We start from the raw sequence: 20,697 nt of genomic DNA on the forward strand, positions 1-20,697 counted from the left end.
TACTCAGTGAGTTCCAGGATAGTTAGGGCTACATAATGAAACCCTGACTCAGAAAACAAAAACAAACAAACAGAAAAATTAAAGCGGTAACTAAGATGACGCAGGGTTTTCTGGGTAGGTCTTCAGGGGCCAGGCCTGCCCACCTTGACCTCAGCGGCTGATACTGCCACCTGACCTGCCCCTTCATTAGATTTTGTTCTGGCAGACCTAACAGATATTAATGAGCATTAATAAGCATCCGACCTCTCATTTACCCGGTTCAGGAAGGTGGGGGCTCAGAGCGGCCGGCCAAGGGGTTTGTGTGCCTCCTGTGGTCCGGTGTCACAGCTGGAGGCCAGGTGAGGAAGTGGGCAGCGCAGCCTGCAGGGGTCAGCATGGGCCAGTCTGGACATCTTCTTGGGGATGCTGATATACTCTGAGCTGAGGGGACCCCAGCGTGTTTGTTGACTGAGTGTCCAGATGTGGCAGCTCAGGAATCTCAGGGTGTGTCCTGAGTGACACCGGCCAAATCCCTCCCTAGTTCTAAGAGTAAAGCCCGACTCCCCCAGGACTCTTATAGTCGTGGCTAGGGGCAGAAAAAAGGAAACGAGGTAGGAAGATTTATGGGGGAAATTGCTATCGGCGGCGGCGCACAGCGTCCGAAGCGCAAGCGCGCCTCCTGGTGGTCTTGCACGGAACTCGCCGCATAAGGCAGAAGTGCAGAATCTGCCTGTGGGTCCAGAAATGTCTCAGCCCGAACAGGCGTGGGCTCAGGACCTGCAAGCTACGAGGTAACACGATGCGGATCTAATGGGTGTATGACACGCTGGGCCCCTAGCGCAGTTTGATCTGCGGGTGACGACCGCTTCTACTCTCCCATAACTGCAGATAATGCCCAGGGAACCAGAGAACTATGTGACCAGAGGCCACAAGCGGATAAAGAGTGTTCAGTCCCTTCCAAAACCCCAAAGTGCTATGCATCAAGAGTTTGCTGGTGGCTCACCTCTCACCACGGCACTCAGGAGACTGACTTGGGACCATTAAGAGTTCAAGGCCAGCCTTGGCTACATCTTGAGTGAGGCTAGCCTAGGCTACATAAAACCCTGTTTCAAAAGGCAAGCAAAAAAGGGTCTCGGAGGAGACAGCACAGCGAAGTTAAGACATTAGCCTCCAACCTGGATGACCTGAGTTGGATCCTCACATGGTGGAGTGTGTAAACACACTCCTGTAAGTTTTCCCCTGACCTCCACATACATGGCATGGAGTGACCCTCGACCCCCATAAACGAACTTGAAAAGAAATACTTACAATAAGCAAACAAGGAAAAAGAACCCAAATTGACAAACAAAATTCCACCCCCCCCCCCAAGAAAACAAAAAACAAAAATCCAAAGAAAAATTTCTTGTATTTAGAGTACTTATTCGTACAACTGGAGAAAAACCAGAGATAAATACATCAGAGATGCTGACATCATTCCGTGCACACCAGGCGCCCACTCAGCAATACAAAAACAAAAAAAAAAAAACAAAAAAAACCAAAAAAACAAAACAAAACAAAACCCTCAAAGGCACGCGTCTGGGCTAACCCTCCCTCTAGAGGCAGAAAGAAGCTGCAGGAAGGGTACTTGGGAATTTAGCGGTTTTCAACATGTGGGATGCGACCTCTTTGGAGGGTCGAACTACCCCTTTCATAGGTCCATCGGAAAACACAGGTATTTACATTGAGAGTCATAACAGTAGCAAAATTACAGTTATGAAGTAGTAACAAAAATAATGTTATGGTTTGGGTCACCACAACATAGGAACTGTATTAAAGGGCCAACGCATTAGGAAGGTTGAGAATCATGGTTCTCAGTCTAGAGGGCCAGCTCCGTGGTGCTGTGTAGGCTAATGTCCACGATTTCTGCACTCTAGCAAAGTGACAACTTTTGGTAGACAGATCCCTGTGGTGTTTTGTTTAATTGGGCTAGGACAGTTGGCCTAGGCCACCCCTCTTATCACAACCAGTCCCTCACTTTCCTCCTTCCTCCCTCCCGTTTTTTTTTTTTTTTTTTTTTGTTTGTTTTGTTTTGTTTTTTGGTTTTTTTTGGTTTTTTTTTTGTTCTTCTGAGACGGGGGTCTCACATAGTACAGGCTATCCATAACCAGCAGGTATCCAAGGATGGCCGCTAGCTCCTGATACTCCTGCTTGCACCTGTCAAGTGCTGGGATCACAGGCTTTGACACAACAGGCGGCTCTCGCCTTTTTAAACTTGAGAAGCCACGCACTGCCAAGGTTTAAGGACAGAACTACAGTAACAAGAACACACTGAGCAAGACGCCCACTGGCTCCACTATCCCGAACTCCATTTCCCAAGTTTCCTTGCTGTTTGGGGTTGGGGCATGTGATCAACTCTGGCCAGTAGGCTGTGAGTAGATGCTCTCTGTCTTCAGCTCTGTTCTGCTGCTCGCCTCACGGTGGCACCCTTGTCCCTGGTGGGGAAGTAGAACCTCGGGGTCCACACTGACTGGGTGTCTTACTTCAGAATGGCTCGACGTTGAAGCTCTCATGTTGGACTACTTCCCTACATGTCTTACAAAGTATGACCTTAGGGATGAGGATCCTAGAGGCAGGCCTTGAAGGATATGAGTTCTGGGTCCGGTTTTCTGTTTCCTGATCCCCAAGATGTGAGAAAATGCAAGCTCCTGCTTCTAGTGGCTCAGCTCTTCCAACCCTCAGGCCTTACCCGCCATAATAGACTGCACCCTCCTAAAGCAGGAGCCAAACTAACACTTCCTACCTTCTTTTTGTCCGGTATCCTGTCACAGAACCAAGTCATAATGTCTGGTGGATGCACAGCAGGTCCGGGCTCCTGAAGTCCCTCTGCTTCTATGTAAGTGGAGCAGGATCTCCCCTAAGAACAGCCTAGGCTCACGGAGGTCAACTCTTGGGGAAGGCTCAGCTTTTTTTCCCCGTTTGGAGTCCAGAGCCCTACCTTAGTTCGCAGAGCATAGTTGACAGCCTCAATCCTAGTCAATGCCACTCTGCCCAGGCTATTTGCAGCCTTGGGCTGCGCAAGGCAGAGATGCGCCTGCTAGCCAGGACTCTTCTTCAGCCCAGAAGGTGCTCAGCAATACATCCTTTTACACACATTGCTGTGGCTTGTAAGGGGTTCCCCAGCAGGCACATAGAAAATGGTACTTCCTTACAGGCTTTTTTGGACTTCCTTTGGGAAGTTTCCGGAAGAGGGTTTATGGAGAAAGCCCAGATGGCTCGGGACCCTTGGTTTTCCTCCCAGTTGCCTCTTCTTCCCAATTGTGTCTTCACTTCTCTGTGAAGTAGCCCTTTAAAGTGAACGGTTATTTAATGAGTTCCTGTTAAGAATTTAACGTTTTTTTTTGTTGTTGTTGTTTTTGTTGTTGTTGTTGTTGTTGTTGGTTTTTTTTCCCTCCACTGAGTATGGAAGGCTTACCTGAGTCCCAGAAAAGTAAAGAGCACATTATTGAGTGACAAGATCCAGGACACACATAAGGAAAAGCAATCCATCACCCAGTGCTACCATGTGATCCCAGGATTCCTGCCTCTTAACACTGGTGTGTAAACCTGTTTATACTTCTAGGGTCTCTTCCTAAACCCAAATCTTTGTTTTACCTTGTTATTCTTCCTTCTAACAAAATGGATGGTTCCAGGCTAATCACTATAGTGCGGTTCTCATGGCCAGGTTTGGTTTGCTACTTGCCTACTATTTTTGTTGCAGATATAACATTAAAAAAAAGAAGAAATCAGCTGCTAAACACATACACCTATAACCTCAGAACTCCAGAAGCTGCAGCAGAATTGTCAGGAGAATTGTCCTGAGTTTTGAGGCTAGCCCAGGCTGCAAAGACCTTGCCTCAAGTAAAACAAACAAACAAACAAAACAACAATAAATATCAATTACTGTAGTGAGCACATTTCAATATTGAACTTGGAGGAATTTGCTTCCGACTTGGGTCGTCTTCACTTTTCTCTGAATCTCAAAAAATATGAGGACAAACACTTTAAAAAGTACGTAGTCTTAGTGTGGTGGACTTTCTGGCAGCTGATGTACCATCCCTTTTATACATTTGGTAAAAAGAATATTAATAATTTCATGCTAGTGGTACTGGGGATTGAACCAGGAACCTTATGTATGCTGGGCAAGTGCCCTGCCACTGAGCCATACCCTCAGTCCAATGAAAGTATTTTGAAACCACTGGCCTAAATAGAACACACATAGCTCTCCAGACACCTGAGAACATGCTTAGGAGGTCTGCCGTTGACTATTCCCAGTCATTCTCATGCCACCTGTCTTGTCTAGTGTTATCATCCAGGCTGTGATTCTCCAGTGTTACAGAAATGGCTGTCGCATGGATTCCTCCAAAACCTGACATAAGCAAGAGTGTTTCAGATTTTTACCAACCAGCTTTAATATGTTCAGTTGCTAAAATGAACATTGAGTTTGAAACTTATGTAAGAATTTAGAAATTAACAATATTTGTACTTTAAAACGGTATTAATTCTGGCTCTTTGGAAGCTCCTTCGAGTGGGCTGGGCATTGAACCAAGGGCCTCATGAATGCTAGGCAAGTGCTCTGCCAATGAGCCACGCCCCCAGGCCCCCCCTCCCGCTTTTAAGGTTCCATTTTTAAAGTCTGTACCTTATTGAGAATAAAGCAATCTGTAAACATGACATTGAAGATTCAAGTCTGCATAAAAGGTCTCTTTGCTCCTGGTGTTGGATTCAAAACATGTTTAGGATGGAAACCAAGCTGGGCAGAGTGAATTTCACCAAAGCCAAGTTCCAAACCAAGAGTCAGAATAAATAGTTTGGACTTTTGTGACATATATGTTTTCTCCCACACTTTGCACGAGCATGCGCGTGCGCGCGCACACACACACAGTTAGATTCTTCTGCCCAGCAGTGGTAATGACACATGCCTCTGATCCCTGCATTCAGGAGGCAGAGGCAGGCAGATCTCTGTGAGTTCAAGGCCAGCTTGGTTTATAGATGAAGTTCCAGGACAGCCAGGGCTACACAGAGAACCGGTGTCTTGAACCCTCTCCCCCCAAGTTACATTGTAGTCACAGGCTTTATCTGTAAGTGGTTACCCCTTCTTCATCTACCATAACTATTTTCTTATGACAAAAGCTACATTTTATTTTATCTCAGCTAATAACTTTTATCCACAGGATTGTATTTTAAACACACAAGAATAAGCAAATTGTTCTGGGGGCATGTTGAAAGCATAAAGCTAGGTATATTTGGGGGGGAGATATAAATTTATGGGGAAAACCCAGGGAGGAAACCTAATAATATTAACAAAAAGAAAGGGGTGATCAGAGGACTGAATACATCATTCTGCTTGCTTGTTTTTCACACTCTCTGTATTACAAGTGTTTTGCGACTTTATTTGGTCATGAGAAAAAGTAAAAATGTAAAAGACATTTTAGAAAATATCACAGAATGAACTTCATTTCACCTTTAAAATATGCATGTCTTTGGAGGTTTTAACATCCAGAAGTAACTGATGTGCACTGTATAACCATGGAGAAGAACACACAGGAAGAAGTCCGAAGGTCATAAGGATTCCCGAATCCTTACCTGGCCACGGTTAACATTTGTCATCTTGTGAGAACTTAAGTGAGTCTTCGAGTGCCTGACAGCACTGCTCTCCACAGCCGTCACCAGGTTTTACAAGTTTCACAAGTCTCACCACAATGCTCATTATAGGATGTAAAATCTCCACTGTTCTCTGACTGCTTCCTTCAGACAAAAATCAAACAAAACTAAATAACCAGGTCAAAGAGGACAGACTTTCAAATGACCTTCTTATCCTTTTGAACCATCTGACCAATAGCTCAAATTGATACATTGGTGAACAATGAAAGTTCCCTTTAATTCCATCAAAACAGAGGGCTAGGGGCGTTTTTTACACATCCCAGAAGGCAGATGCTGCTTCTGGCTGCTCTTTCCAGTATTCCTTCTGTTCCTCATGGGACACTACCCACTTTAAAGGCCAGACACCTGTTGCTCAGTTCGGTGACATACAAAAGATCCATTAGCTTGCTATTTTTCTCCTCTTAGGATGAATTTATTCATTCATTTATCTATTTCTAAACAATTTTATTTTATGTTTTGAGATTTGGTCTCACTCGTTAGCCCAGACCAGACTGGAATCACTCTGTAGCTCAGGTTTGCCTCAAATTCATGGCAGTTCTCTTCCTTCAGCAACCCACATGGGGCTGACAAGTGGGAGCCCCTGTCCCTGATGTTGCTTCCAGGATGAATCTATTTTGTACCCACCTTCTTAGCTTCTTTATCAAACACATGCATCATCGCTTGTACTGGAACACAAAGGATATTGCTCCTTGGTGTTGAATTTTGTTTCTCCCACTCTGAGCCCAAAGCAGCTGTGCTTTGCCAGTTAAAATCAGTTGGTTTTTTGCAGCATGAAATACTCTGTGACTTTTAGTTGTTTAAAGGAACATTTTGAAGCTATGTGCAGTAATCTCAGCCCAGGTTGGGTGCAGGTAGTGCTCAGCCCTTTCTACTACCTGAGGGGAACAGGTATCAGGAGGTTTTCAGCTCTACTTGGCTAACCACTTATCTCCCTATTCAGAAAGTGGAAGCAGGAGGGTCAGAAATTCAAGACCAGCCTCATTTACATAAAAATGGGACCAGAGAGGATATAGAGAGGATGCTATTTCAAACTCACCTCAACAACCACATCCACTGAAAAGTGCCTCTTCTACTGAGAAATGCTCCAGCTAAGCTTTTTTTTTTTTTTTTTTTTTTTTTTTTTTTTAAGACAGGGTCTCTCTGTGTAGCCCTGGTTGTCCTGGAACTTGATTTGTAGACCAGGCTGGCTTTGAATTCTCAGAGATCCATCTGCCTCTGCTTCCCAAGTGCTGGGATTAAAGGAAGGACTTTGCTACCACACCTGGCCTCCTTTCTCTTTTTTTATGGTTAACTCTTTACTTGGTCTGAACTATTCTGTTGAGCAGTGTGAGCAGCGTGTGAGGGACTCACAGAACTTTCTTTTCCTGACACATCAATACTTTCCCATCATGGGAAGTGCTTACTGCTCTAACCTCCCCTGAGTTTGTGATTCTATTTTTATCATGGGAAGTTTTACTCCTAGAAGATTTCACCTTTGTCCTTTTTAGTCTGTTCCCCAGGCTTATCTCTTTTCCAGCCAACATGCCACCATGTTCATCTTGAGTGAGACTCAAGCTTCTCTTCTGACACAGCACTCCTCATTTTCAAAAAGCATCTTTTTGAAAGCATCTTTATAGTTAAGGATTCATTTGTACAGATTAAATTCAGAACTGGAGATAGAATCCCATGGAGTTGTGGAGTGTGTGTGTGTGTGTGTGTGTGTGTGTGTGCACACGCATGCGTGTTCACTTATTCAACCCTCCAATCAATTATAATGATGTATTTCTGGACTCTTTCATACAGAAGCTGATTAACTTGTTAGCAATCGTTGTCTAAGGAACTTACTGTAATCTCGAATACTCTTTAAAATTATACTTTGGAAGGTATCTCTGATGGAAATGATGAGAAAACTAACTTCAATTTCTGCTTTTTTGAGAGTGGATGCCTATGGGATTGGAGCGCTTGGACAAAGTGGCTCCTCCTGCCGGCCAGCCCTTCCGTACCATCTGATAGTTGACTGTGTATGAAATACTTCAGTTTTGCTTTAAATACTGGCAGCAAGAGCTAACGTTCGGGGTTGGGGATTTAGCTCAGTGGTAGAGCGCTTGCCTAGCAAGCGCAAGGCCCTGGGTTCGGTCCTCAGCTCTTAAAAAAAAAAAAAAAAAAAAAAAGACAAAATAACAAAAAGACCAAAAAAAAACAAGGTAACTGGCACACACAACCTTTTTCGTTTTCAAAGACCCCCAAGGACATTTTCATGGCTGGGGGCAATATTTATTATCTGCCCTTTAGGATATCGCAGTATCAAATCATTTCCAGCCCGCAGCGAGGCTCCCGTGTAGTGTACAGATGCGGTGATTGACAACCTGATGACAGTAAAGGATACCGGATGCTCCTCCCTCCTCCTAGAAGCCTGCCCCTAGGGCCCTTCCTCCATTTCCTGGGAACGCCCCTGTGCCAGATCTTTGGTAACTTTTCTCATTTCTTTAAGACCCACGTTTGTGAATTCGGTCCCATATGTTTGGATTTTGAAAATAAAAGCAGGGTTCGTCTGGGCCCCGCGCGTGACCCAAAGGACGTGCCCCAAGCGACCAGACCCGCTTCAACCACACTGATCGGGAGGTACCAGGGAGGAGGAGCAAGGCTTCCCTCGGATTAGTCCCGCCCACGTAGCATCTACCCATGCGCAGTGGTGTGGCTTTTTTTTTTTTTTTTTTTTTTTTTTTTTTTTTTTTTTTTGGCTTCTTTAGCTTGCCGTCCTTACCCGCCCTGCTCCGCGCGGTATATACGGAAGTGGCTTCTTCAATCTGACAGTCCGAGTGTTTGTGGTCCTGTCTCGCTAGCTGGAGATTACTACACAGAATGACAGGAGTGCGAGGGCCCGGGGAGAGCCGAGACACCGCCATGGCCGTGGAGCAGGACATATTTGACGCCGTCGTGATGGCGGATGAGAGGTGGGCAGAGACCCGGCCCCGCCCCGCCCCTGCAGCTGCTGGGCCGTCCTCGGGGATACCCGCCTTCGCCATCTGCGAGCTGCCACTTTTTCTTGTCCATTAATTGCCGCACATACGGCGGTATTCATGGATCTGCTGATGGATATGTCGGGCAGTCCCCTTTGGATCCTGAAAAGTCCTCAGGGAACGCCTGGGCGGGGCGGTCATCTTAGCCTCTCCAGGCCGGCTGCTCACTGTGGGTTGGGTACTTCCCCGGGTGACTGCTCAAGCTCGGTTTAGGGAGTCGGGTCCTGGCAGATGCGGGAGCATAGGCAATCTTCAGCCCCCCGCCACCGACCCCTAAATGGAGAACTGTTCACTGTCTTACATGGGGCTTCCAGAGCATTCCTTCCACAGTGCGGTCAGCAAGTTATTGCCAGTTTGAGGGTTGAACTCTTAGAGACAATAATGCCCATCTACTCAGAGCATCCCAGTGGTGGCATACTCTATTGATCTTGGGGATATTTTCTGTTCCTCTACAGAGGTGTGTGGTGTCCTGGGTCTTTAAAGTGTTTTAGAAACAGACAGCTTGAGTTACGATGGCATGTAGGCTCAGCTGCACCCACCCTCTCACCTTCATTGTTAAAAGTAGATTCCTAGTGTATTCCAAGCTTGCTTGAGTTTGTATCTTTACATTTTTCTTGTGGGTTCTGTTGCTTTGCTGGGTTTCATGTAGCCTACCCACAGTTACAGGTGATAACCTGGGTTTCTAGAGATTGGGGCTGTAGCTTGGTTAGTAGAGTGCTTGCCATATGCACGAAGCCCATATGCACCATGGTTTCTCTTGGAGGTGGTAGCACACACCTGTAATCTGAGCATTCAAGAGCTCAAGGCAGGGCTGCTTGGTTTGGAGGTCAGCCTTGGCTACATAGTGAGCTCCTGTCTCAGAAATGGGAGTAATGGGTACAGTAATGGGCCAGGAAGTAGAAGAGCTAGACCTACAGCCTGTATTTTGTGACTTGAATTTGAAGCTTTTCCTACTACCCAGTCTGCTGGATCCAGTGGGATCTGGATAATACAAGACAGGAAGACCTTTCCAGGAAAAGCATCTTGCCTGATGAAGTGTATTTCTTTATCACAGATTTCATGGGGAGGGATATCAGGAAGGCTATGAAGAAGGCAGTAGCTTGGGAATCGCTGAAGGGAAGCAGTATGGCATGTTACATGGCGCCAAAATTGGATCTGAGGTAAGTGGGAGGGCCACCTAGAAGTGACTTCTTAGATGAGTGTGGTGGCCCACACCTGTGATCCCAACATTCAGGGAATTTTAGGCCAGCCTCAGCTACATAGTGAGATCCTGTCTCGGAAAACAAGCTGGGGAAGTGGCCCAGCAGCAGAGCATGCACCAGCACTCGTAAGGCCATGACTTTGAGTCAGTGCCTAGAGGAAAAGAACAAAGGCATTGAACCATTTCCTCAGCAGCTGCTTCCTTTGCTGTTAATGCCAGAGCATCTCACCTCTTCCCCATTACAAGGCCTTAGGTGTGGCATCACAGCCCAGACAGAAAATTCCTAGCACAGAATCACCAAAGTTTGTTATGGGAGTAGCGCCGTCTCCTGTCTTCAGCTAGTTCAGTCCTCATCCAGTCGGATGCCATGTTCACAGTGACATCCCATAGGCCCCACGGTTTTTCTCCCTTTGCCTTTGTCCTTGCTGAGCTCTCTCTCTTCTTGATCACTGACCCAGATTGGCAAAGGGTGTGATAGTATCAGATACCTGATGCCACAAAGTAGGTCTGTACAGATTTATGGGTCTCTGAAACAACAATCTGTGGTTATGCCCTAGATAGGTTATCTAGGGCCAGCAGGTAAGGAGCCATGTGTCAGAACAGCTCCAGTCTGAAGGCCTTGCTTCGCCAGGGGATCTATCCCTAAGGTAGCACCCCATCTAATTGATATCATCTACTCAGGTGTCCTCATGACACTCCAGAACAAGTAACCAGTGAAAGCAAGGCAGAAGTGGCATTGCTTTTTCTAGTCAATCTCAGAAACTAGACTCAGAAGCTGAACACTCTGCTTTCCTCTGTTGTTTATACATGAGCCCTGGATGAGGACCGGGAGCCAGGTACAGCATGTGTATGGAGGATGGGTATCCCTGATGTTTTCTTGGGGCTCGGCTGCCCCACTGGGCCTGTCAGTGTAGTTTTCATTTCCCCAAACTTATAGCTTCCAGAATAGCTGAAGAAGCAGTGTGGAAGCCCTCTGCCGAGCGCTGTGCTTTGAGATCTTGGGACTTGGCATGATGTTGCTGAGTGCTTATTGCCTTCATCTGGGCTGCTTTCAACCCACAGATTGGATGCTACCGGGGTTTTGCTCTTGCATGGAAGTGTCTCCTGCTCAGTGGCACTGGTGAGAAAGACAGGTGAGGCTGGGGCTTCCTATCTCCCTTCCCTCTCACCCCCTTTAACCTGTCAGTCTCTCTTCAGTACACTATCCATGCAATGGCCAGGAGGAGCTCTGGGTGTCCTAATGTGCACATAGTTATCTTGCATCATTAGTGCTAAATCTCATCGGTGACACACAGAAAGTAATAATGGCCACCTGGACCGTTGTTATTCAAAGAATAATAAATAAAATGTGCCAGGCACCTTGTAGGTACTCGATGGGCACTAGATGATGTCACACCTCAGGTAATGTCAGAATGATCCTACCTTGTTGTCTGTTTCTCACCTGGGCTTCTGATACACAGACTGCAATAGTGTCAGTGGAATGAAGCCTCAGAAGTGCTGGCTCTGCCCAGGGTGGTTGGTACTGTATGTCTTTAATCATAGCAGAGAGAGGCAGATCTCTGTGAGTTCAAGGATAGCCTGGTCTACATGGCCAGTTCCAGAACAGCAGGACAAAGATTAAAAAAAAGAAAAGAAAAAGAAAAACAAATGCTGGTTCTGTCCATGCTGTATCAACCAGGATGCAGTCTCTTTTTTTTTTTTTTTTTTTTTTTTTTTTTTTTTTTTTTTTGAGATGGGCTCACACTGTGGCTAACTAAGACTGGCCTGTAACTCACAGCCATCTTTCTGCCTCAGTCCTGTGTTCTGGGCTTACAGACATATAACACTATAGGCAGTCAGAGTTCAACCTGAAACATTTCTTTTTGGCACACACAGTCCCTGGGGAGTGTCACTGCTCTTTGAGCTGTATTGGCTTTGGTACCTTGTCTTACTGTGCTCTGCCTGCCCAGGCCCTATGAGCTGCCCCTTGTGCCTACTTCCTGAGGCTAGGAGGGGCCCTGAAGTGAAAGCTGTAGTGTTCTTGTATGCACAGGCTTAGGGTTAGGCTGGCATGGTGTAGTTTTTCTACACCTACTGGCCTGGCCTGGCACAGGAGGGCCTGGAGAAGGATGCTAGCACAGCAGGCTGGGAGGATAGCAGCTCCCTGCTTCTGGGGCTTGCCCTTTTATTGACACTCTTTCAGTGTCTAGGACCCATGCCATATTCAAAAGTAAAAGCCAGGTGTTTGTGGTCAGTTGTGGGCTCTGGGGTTTCCTCTCTGCATGTCCATCATACCAATCCTGGCTGTCCTGGGACTTATTCTGTAGACCAGACTGGCCTCAGATTCAGAGCTTCTCCCTTCAAGCACTGGGATTAATGGTACACACCATTATGACTGGCTTTCTACTGGTTTCTTTAGTTTGAGCAGGTAACAGACAAGGAGACTTAACTTGGGTACCTTAGGAGTGACTGGGCAGCCTGGTCCTAGAGGAGTCAGGTTGGCTGTGTTCATGCCACCATTGGGTGGCAGTCACAGCTGGGCCTGGCTGTCATCCTCACTGTAGAGCTCCCCCTTGCTCCAGTTTGCAGTTCCCTAGGTGGAGGAAGAGCCACTGGTAAGGGTTGCTTTGCAGCAGGTGGTGGCTAGCACTGCCTAGAGCAGGGAAGTGTGCTTGGCCTGCCCACTGCTCTGAAGATGCAGTAGAGTCTTCTGGGTGACAGCTTTGCCCCCTTGCATCTCAGCAGGAAGATGAAGGTGGTAGAGGCTCTGATCACGCTGCTGCAGGACTTTCCCTATGATGATCCCACTTACGAGAAGTTCCATGAAGACCTGGACAGAATCAGAGGGAAATTCAGACAGGTTTGTGTCTTTAGCCTCTGTCTATGGGATGTGCCTGAGGGTGCTTTGAAGGCCGGTTCATGTGATGGTTGTGTTGGGCAGTGTGTGCCCAGGTACAGACCCAGAGAAACTTGTTTCCCTGCCCCTTGTAGAATGACTGAAAACAGGCTGGGGACGTTGTGGGCTTGTGCTGGGATAGGGGAAGCTGAGCAGAAGTGCAGGAGGTGTAAGATATGTCTTTTGGGTATTTCTAGCTGTGCTCACTGCTCAACGTGCAGCCGGACTTTAAGGTGGCTGCAGCAGGCTCTGGACTTGCGTTTTGAAGACTCACAGAAGAGCACATGTCTGCACATTAAGCGTCACAGTGATTAAAGGCAAGCCTGAGCGCCATCCATTGTTCTGTGGGAGGACCAGTTTGACTTCTTCCCCGAGCGAGGCTCTTCCTGAGTGGCTTACAGAGGTCTGACCACTCTGCCTTCTGACAAGGGCAGCATACTCAAGAGACTGCCTGCCCTTGGGCAGGCCAAGCACACTTCCCTGCTCTAGGCAGTGCTAGCCACCACCTGCTGCAAAGCAACCCTTACCAGGCAGTCAAGAGACTGGCCAGAGTGCCTGGTCCTGGGTAGGGTTATCCTGAGGGTGGGACTCATAGAGTCAGGCTGATGTGAAATGGTAGGAAGCCATGACAGGGTCTTTGCTGTCTGCCGAGCCTCTGCTGGCCACGCTTGGGCATCCTTGTTTCACGCCATCCCTCTGGCAGCCCCAGAGGTGGATACTGTTCTGGCTTAGAGGTGATGAAATAGACCCATCTAGTCTAAGGGCCTAGCAGCAGAGCTGGCTGCCACCGCAGGCAGTACCACATGGTGCCTCTGCCTCCAGCATGTGCTGTCATTGCCAACACCACTGGGAGACCCAGATTCCTGCTGTGTGCACAGGACTCAGGCTCCATTGTACTTGGTTTGCCTCTGGATGCCCAGCTGAGAAGACAGGGGCGGCCTGATCCTGAGGAAGCTGAAGCATGGCCTTCATGCTGCCCCTAAACAGGTGTGGGATGAGCTCTACACATTCCAAAGTGGCAATGGAGCCAGGCGGTGGTGGTGCATGCCTTTAATCCCAGTGCTCCAGGGGCAGCAGGCGGATCTCAGAGTTTGAGGTCAGCCTGGTCTACAGAGTGAACTCAAAAACAAACAAAAAGTTTCACTGGGGGAACTACTGGAATCTCAGCAGGACTAGATGGTGGTCACCACTGTGAATGTGTAGGGCTTGCCTGGGTGACACTGTACTTCCTTTAGCAGCAGCTTGTGTGTCTGGCCGGTATTTACAGGCAGGTATAAGGTGAGCTGGCAGGAGTGGGCTCAGTGCTCCCAGGCATTCCTGTAGAGAGACTATCTTTCATTACCTGTCAATTAAAAGGCTATGGCCTATGGCTTAGGGAGGAAATAGAGGCGGAACATTTGGGAGGAATAAAGGATTCTGGGATACAGAGGTGGGAGATCCACCAGGGAAGATGTGAGGAGATGGGCACATGGTATCTGAGCGCAGGTAACCAGCCATGTGGCAGAATACAGGTTAAAATAAATGGGTTATCTTTAGTTATAATGTAGTCAGAGTAGAGTCTAGCTGTATGTCCAAGGTATTTGTAAATATATTTTGAGTCTGAGTCTTATTTTTGGCAGCATGGAGCTGGAAGGAAGAACTGGGCCTAACTTGTACACATGTCACAGGCGTGGGCACACTGACGGCATGCATCAGTATGCCCTCCTTTGGGTCATTGTATCCTGGCTGTCCCTACTTAAGTTTCATGTTGTGACAGGGCCACCATGCATGCTATTTGGAGTTTTGGTTCTCTGTGATTTTAATTTTCTTTTACAGTCAGTCACTACATAGTCCAAGCTGGCCACAAAGGGTGATCCTCCTGCTTCTGTCTCCCAAGTGCTGGGATCTTAGGCCTGTGGCCCTAGGACACCTTCTTTTTTGTTTTGTTTTGTTTGTTTGTTTGTTTTGTTTTTCAAGACAGGGTTTCTCTGTGTAGCCCTGGCTGTCCTGGAACTCACTCTGTAGAACAGGCTGGCCTCGAACTCAGAAATCTGCCTGCCTCTGCCTCCCAATTGCTGGGATTAAAGAGGTGCGCCACCACTGCCCGGCAGGACACCGTTTTTTAACATCATTGCACAGCACGGGTAGAGAGAGCTTTGTGTACCTGAGCTGTTCCTCCTTCCATCAGCCCAGCTGAGGCAGTGGTCGGGCTGGGGCGGGGCCTCTCAGGTGTTCAGCACCACTCTCCCAGCTGCTCCCAGGATCAGGTACTCTTCAATGTGCTGCTCTGGGTACCAAGCTCGGAGGGCTATGGCTGCTGGTACCATCATTTTACTTTCCTATTATATTTGGAAAAAAGAATAAATGGTGTATTTTAAAGCAGTAGGTGTGGAGTCATTTGTACTGTAGCTGCTGTGGTCCTTCAGCCAGGATGCTGAGCTGTCAAGATCGAGCTTCAGAGATGTGAGCTGCTGTGCCTGTCACGTTCACCACAGCGATCAGATGCTAGTTCCTCTCTTGTCTCTGCCCCTCTTGTCTGCCTTTGTCTCTACCTCCTATCCCCTTCACCTTGTGCACATCAGGTGTCAGATCTCCCATCCATCAGCAGAACCACAGCCGCCTGCCTGATAACTTTCCATGCTCCTGTACAGGCCTTGACCTCTGCCCACTTGACTCTTTCTTGAGGTCCCCATCTAGTCCCCAGGATGCTTTGATCACCTCAAAAGGCCTTCTGGATCACAGTTTAGACAGACTGCAGGACCATTCTGCCATATGGGTGTGCCCCCTCCTCCCACCACTGAGATGGTTGTGTTTGCTGTGAAAGGGGATGTCATAGGTCATGAGAAGAATGCTGGTGCTTTCACATGCTGTCCCATGAAGGTATTACTTGGTCTGCCATAGGCAACTGTGGGAGTTGTGGTAAGGCTGCTGTTGAGGGTGGCAGAGTCAGGCACCAGTGGAACCCGTGTCCTTGGTAGTCACTGAGCTGCTGGCCAATCCCTCTGCCTTCTCAGACCATGTCCTATGAGCTATAAGTGTCCTTCCCTACTGCTGCTCTGTTTTCTGTCACCCATCCCACCCTGTCCTGGCTGGCAGAGTGACCTTCCTATGACTTTAGCTTTAGTGTCACCCTTTGTGAGCATCACTTTGTCACATGCTGAAGGCTGGAGGTCTGAGGCAGAGGCTTCTGGGCTGGTTCTCCCCAAGTCTTTCTGCTCAGCTTGCTTCCTGCTTGTAGTCACTTGACAGGATCTAGGATCAGCTAGTAGATACACCTCTGGGTATGGCTGTGAGGGTCTTTCTAGGGAGGCTTGACTGAGGAGGGAAGACCCACCTTGGACATGCTGAACCCCAGGAAGTGGGGTCCTGGACTGAAGAACAGGAGAAAGGGAGCTGAGCACCAGCGCAGCTCTCCTTCCAGGCTGTGGATGCGATGTGACCAGCTGCCTCAGGCTCCTGGGGCCGGGCCTCCCACCCTATCCCACCCTAATGATTGCCACCTTTGAAACTCAGAATAAACCTTCTTTATCCCTCAAATTGCATAGTTTTTTTTGTTTGTTTTTGGGTTTTTTGTTTGTTTTTGTATTTTTTTTTTTTGTCACAGACAAGTAACTAAACACACAGAGAGGGCCTCAGGCCTGCAGAGACACTGTAATCCCTAACACGCAAGCCTGTCTGTGACTAAAGGACCAGTTTAGCCTGAAGCTAAATACAGATTGAAGTTTTGTGTAAAGCTAGTGTTAGAGAGGCTTTTTTAAAATATTAAGATTATTGCTGGGTGGTGATGCACACCTTTAATTCCAGCACCCAGGAGGCAGATGCAGGTGGATCTCTTGAGTTCAAGGCCTGCCTGGTCTACAGAAAGAGTTCCAGGATAGTCGCCCTGTTAAGTAGAGAAACCCTGTCTTAAAAAACTATGTATACAAGCTGGGTGGTGCCGGCACATGCCTTTAATCCCAGCACTTGGGAGGCAGAGGCAGGCGGATTTCTGAGTTCAAGGCCATCCTGGTCTACAGAGTGAGTTCCAGGACAGCCAGGGCTACACAGAAAAACCCTGTCTCGAAAAACCAAAACAAACAGACAAACAAACAAACAAAAAAACCAAAACAAAAACTATATATAAAACTGTATTTTATGAATATGAGTGTTTTGCTTCCACCTCATGGAGCTGCAGAGGTGAGAAGAGGGCATCAGATCTCTTAGAACTGGAGGTCCATGTGGCTGTGAGCCGCCATGTGGTGGTCAGGACTGAAGCTGGGTCCTCTGCAGGAGCATCAAGCTCTTTAACCATTAACCACCCATCCATCCCCCAGCAACACGGGCTGGTGGAGTAGCTGCAGGTGGTCGGTCACAGTAAGGGGCCAATTCCAGGCAGGATAAAGCACAATGGGGTGAGAGTGGTTTGTGCCCACTGCTCCATCCTGATTTCTTGCTCATCTGAGCCTATGACATGTCTTGATCTAGCCGATCCAGGAGAACACGCATTTATAGAGGAGGAGCAGTGTTGAGGGGCGGTCAGACGCTCCAGAGCTGCTTCACTGCAGGCTCAGTTCTGCACTCTGTACTGCACCAGGTTGTCCCATCTGTGCCGATGCACAGCTCTCTGCTCTCACAGGGGCATGGCGCTTTCCTTATAGCAGGCCAAGGCTTTAATGCCTTGTACTCTCAGGCCTCAGCATGTACCAAATTAGTATAACTATGGTTTGTACTATATTAGAATGCCTGATTTTTTAAATTGACTATTTTCATAAAAATTGTTGAGTGATACTCGTCCTAGGATTAGGACAGAATTTCCAACAATTTCTGAATCACCCTATGCACACTTTTCACCTTTGTACTATGTATTTATGTGAAGGGTCACTGTCATCGTTGACCATTGTAAAATCAAAATGTTTGACCAACTCTAAAAAACTGTGGGATATTCAGCCAAGATTTCTTCTTTTTAAAACTTTTAATTTTATGTGTATGCATGTTTTACCTGTGTATACGTCTGTGTACCATGTGTATGCCTGTAAAGGTTTGAAGAAGGTGTCGGATCTCCTGATCTGGTGTTACAGATGGTTGTGAGCTGCTAGGTGGGTGCTGGGAACCAAACTTGGGTCTTCTGGAAGGGCAGACAATGCTCTTCCTATGAGCCGGCCTCCAGCCCCCTAAAGTTACCTTGACTAGGTTAGTCGAGATGGGAACATCCACTGTTTGTGTGCAGCATCATCCCATGGCCCGGGGTCCTGGACTATGTAAAAAGGAGAGAGCGAGCTGAGCACTCATGGTGGTCTTTCTCTGCTTCCCATGTGGATGCGGTATGAGCAGCCGCCTCAAGCTCACGATACCATCCATGCCTTCCCCCATGATGGACCTTCACCTGCGGACCAGATACTCCTTTCCCTGTTTAAGTTACAGTTGTCTGGGATTTATCCCAGCAAGGGGGAAAGGAGCTAAGGCAGGTGTCCAAAAAGGCCCAGGTGTTAGAAACTTGGCCTAGCCACTCAGGACAGAACAAACACAGTAAGGATGCCCTGTTCAGGCCCTGAGCTGGCCACACACAGATGGCCCCATGAGTAGGACCTCCCAGTTTTAAAGTGGCTTCCAGCTGATATAGGCTGCCTCAGTTGTCTCTTAGGGACAATTCAAACGCTAAATGGATGCCACACTCCAGGCCCAGTGAAACCCCTTCAGTAGAGCATTCTGTCTTCTCTCTAACCTCCTTGTGTGCCCTGAGTAACAATGCCCCCAGATGTGGACCGCAAGGCCTGCAACCCTGAGCTGCCTGCCCACCATCCCCACCTCCCACCCCCAGGCTATTGTCTGCTGGCCCTGTGGTGTTGGGCTGGGCTATGGGGCCCTTCGGGCCAGGGGACTGGAAATGGATTAGAGGTCCTGGGCTTGGTTTGCCCTCTTGCACAACTGTTTGATCAAAGATATTCCTGGGATGATATCCCTGAGCAAGAGAGGCCAGCTTAGCTCAGAGCTAGGGGTACTGCATCCCACCAGCACTGTGCTGTGCCCATACGGGGCCCTTGTATACAAGCATGTCCACATGTTAACCAGCCTGTGCACCCCACCCCAGACACAGACTGCTATATCAGCTCAAGTACAGGTTTGCCTGGCAAGCACACCTCGTAGTGCCAGCTTCCAGCACTGGCCTTATGTGGCCTGCATAGCCTTGCCACCAAACTCAGAGGCTAGGTCCAGTCCTCCTGCCCAACAGGCATTGACTGTCTTCTGGGATGTTGTGGCAAGGGCTCTGGGGCGCTGTAGGGAGGACACACAGTTCTACTCTTCTGCCTGTGTTCCACCCCTGGGAGTCCTCAGTTCCCAGTGCTGGCATTTTGTGGGCCCCAGCAGCTCAGATCCTCTGTAGGGTAGGTGAAGTTGGCCTTTCTAGGCCAAAATGCAGCAGTTGAGCTGACCCATGGGCAACAGGCTAACTTCTTCACACTTAGTCCTAGGATGTGAAGTCAGGAGGGGAGAGGCCATGCAGAGTCACCTGCGCAATGTCATGCAGAAGCTCCACAGGGCCACATTCACTGTGAGTCCTGTAGGACAAGCAGAAAGGAAGGTTGGAGCAGTTCCAGGCAGTGGGGCAACCCAGGATGGGGAGCCAGAGGCAATCCTCCCAGTTTAGGGAGCTGAGGCTCAGAGAGGCCAGGCAGGTTCAAGACCTTGGCTTGGCTGAGAGAGGTTGGATGGCTCAGCAGGATGGGGGCTACCTGCATAAGAGAAGCCTGGCCAGGACACAGGACTGGGGACCATGGAGCTGGTAGGGGCAGAGAAAGAACCAGTCACTGAGGAGACAGTTGGATGTGCTGGCTCCTTGAGTCCTTATCTCTGAGGGCCCTCAAAAGCTATTGTATCATCACCCTAAGAACAGAAGTGTCTCTATACCCTAGCAGGGGATCTACCCTCCAGTGTTATCAGTTACACTTGAGAATTAGAGCCTGGAGTGGCCAGTGATATCTGGGTTTTCACTGCTGAAGCCAAGGAAAGAGGCTTGGATATTAACCATAGTTGGGCGTCACAGACCACTGGATGAAGAGACAAGCCAATTGCACCGTTAAGAGACAGCACCATGGTGTGAACCCTGTGCAGTTGATGGTGATGCTTGCCCATTCCACTTGGGTGTCCTTCCATGAGCACCCTTGATAGGCTGTGGTAGAAAGCAGCAGCAGCAGCAGCCTTCATCTGAGTGGATGCTCAGCCCCTTACTCTGTGTTTACATTCCTAGGACCACTCTGCTGCACTCTGCTTCCTTGTGTCCTTCCCATCAGCCTACCTGAACATGGTAAGCTCACTCCCCAGTGCTTCTAAGAACCAAGGGGAAAGCACTCTTCCACCTTAATGCCCTTTGGCCTTTTCCTGGAATGCTGACGGCCCCATGCCCATTCCCTTGGATGCCATATGGCTGTGGGCAGGAGTCTATCAGTTCCTGAGTCCCCAGCTCTGTAACAGGCTCTGATGCTCATATGGACTGACAGGATACCTTTCTGGACCCTGCCGTCAAGCAACTTTGCCCAAGATGAGGACTGTGCCTTCATAAGCCTCCTCTGGCTCTGGTGTTCCCTTACACTGTCATTGTCGCCTGGCAGGGGTCACTGTGGGCTTCCCTCCTATGTCCCTTTCTGCTTTCATCATTGGGTGGTGCCACTGAGGCTAGGCGTCTACACCAACACCTTCCAGAAGGGCAGGGGCCCGCCTGGCAACAGAATGGCCAACCTGAGACCCAAAAGCCACCTTGTAGATGATGCCTAAGGCAGACCTGGGTCAAACCACCTGTCCCCACAGGGTTTGGAAACAATACTAGTCATGAGCAACTGCCACCAGAGGACATCACAGGAGTCTAGCCAGGCCACTCAGGTCTCTAGGAACTGTGTGAAAGGCCACCTTGGGTCTTGGCCCTAACACTAAGCATCGCTCTCTGGGCGCTTGGCAGCACCTACGAAACGGTGATTCACCCAGAGCAAATAGCCATTTGCGCCAGACAAGGG

The 20,697-nt window shown here is 48.4% G+C and overlaps 1 protein-coding gene across 2 annotated transcripts; it reads left to right on the top strand.

The window, feature by feature from the left end:
• Positions 1–8,396: 8,396 nt before the first annotated feature.
• Lto1 (LTO1 maturation factor of ABCE1) lies at positions 8,397–15,094 on the top strand. 2 transcript variants are annotated; one of them, XM_034490964.2, is made up of 5 exons: positions 8,397–8,591; positions 9,712–9,817; positions 10,921–10,991; positions 12,583–12,697; positions 12,931–15,094. In XM_034490964.2, exons 1-5 carry the CDS (start codon positions 8,500–8,502, stop codon positions 12,997–12,999), a joined length of 453 nt encoding a protein of 150 aa, XP_034346855.1. In that variant the 5' UTR covers positions 8,397–8,499; the 3' UTR covers positions 13,000–15,094. The 2 variants fall into 2 exon arrangements, with proteins under 2 accessions (XP_034346855.1, XP_034346847.1); XM_034490956.2 differs by having other exon boundaries at positions 8,398–8,591; positions 12,580–12,697.
• The last annotated feature ends 5,603 nt before the right edge of the window (positions 15,095–20,697 follow it).

The sequence above is a fragment of the Arvicanthis niloticus genome, chromosome 1 (genome assembly GCF_011762505.2).
Source record: "Arvicanthis niloticus isolate mArvNil1 chromosome 1, mArvNil1.pat.X, whole genome shotgun sequence".
In the NCBI taxonomy this organism is placed as follows: Eukaryota; Metazoa; Chordata; class Mammalia; order Rodentia; family Muridae; genus Arvicanthis; species Arvicanthis niloticus.

What these genes read in the sequence shown, in the direction of transcription:
- Lto1 (XM_034490956.2), top strand. Translation starts at nt 8,500, where the DNA reads ATGACAGGAGTGCGAGGGCCCGGGGAGAGCCGAGACACCGCCATGGCC. An exon ending in GCGCCAAAATTGGATCTGAG is followed by an intron (nt 9,818 to 10,920) that starts GTAAGTGGGAGG and finishes TTCAACCCACAG; the next exon opens with ATTGGATGCTACCGGGGTTT. An exon ending in GGCACTGGTGAGAAAGACAG is followed by an intron (nt 10,992 to 12,579) that starts GTGAGGCTGGGG and finishes CTTGCATCTCAG; the next exon opens with CAGGAAGATGAAGGTGGTAG.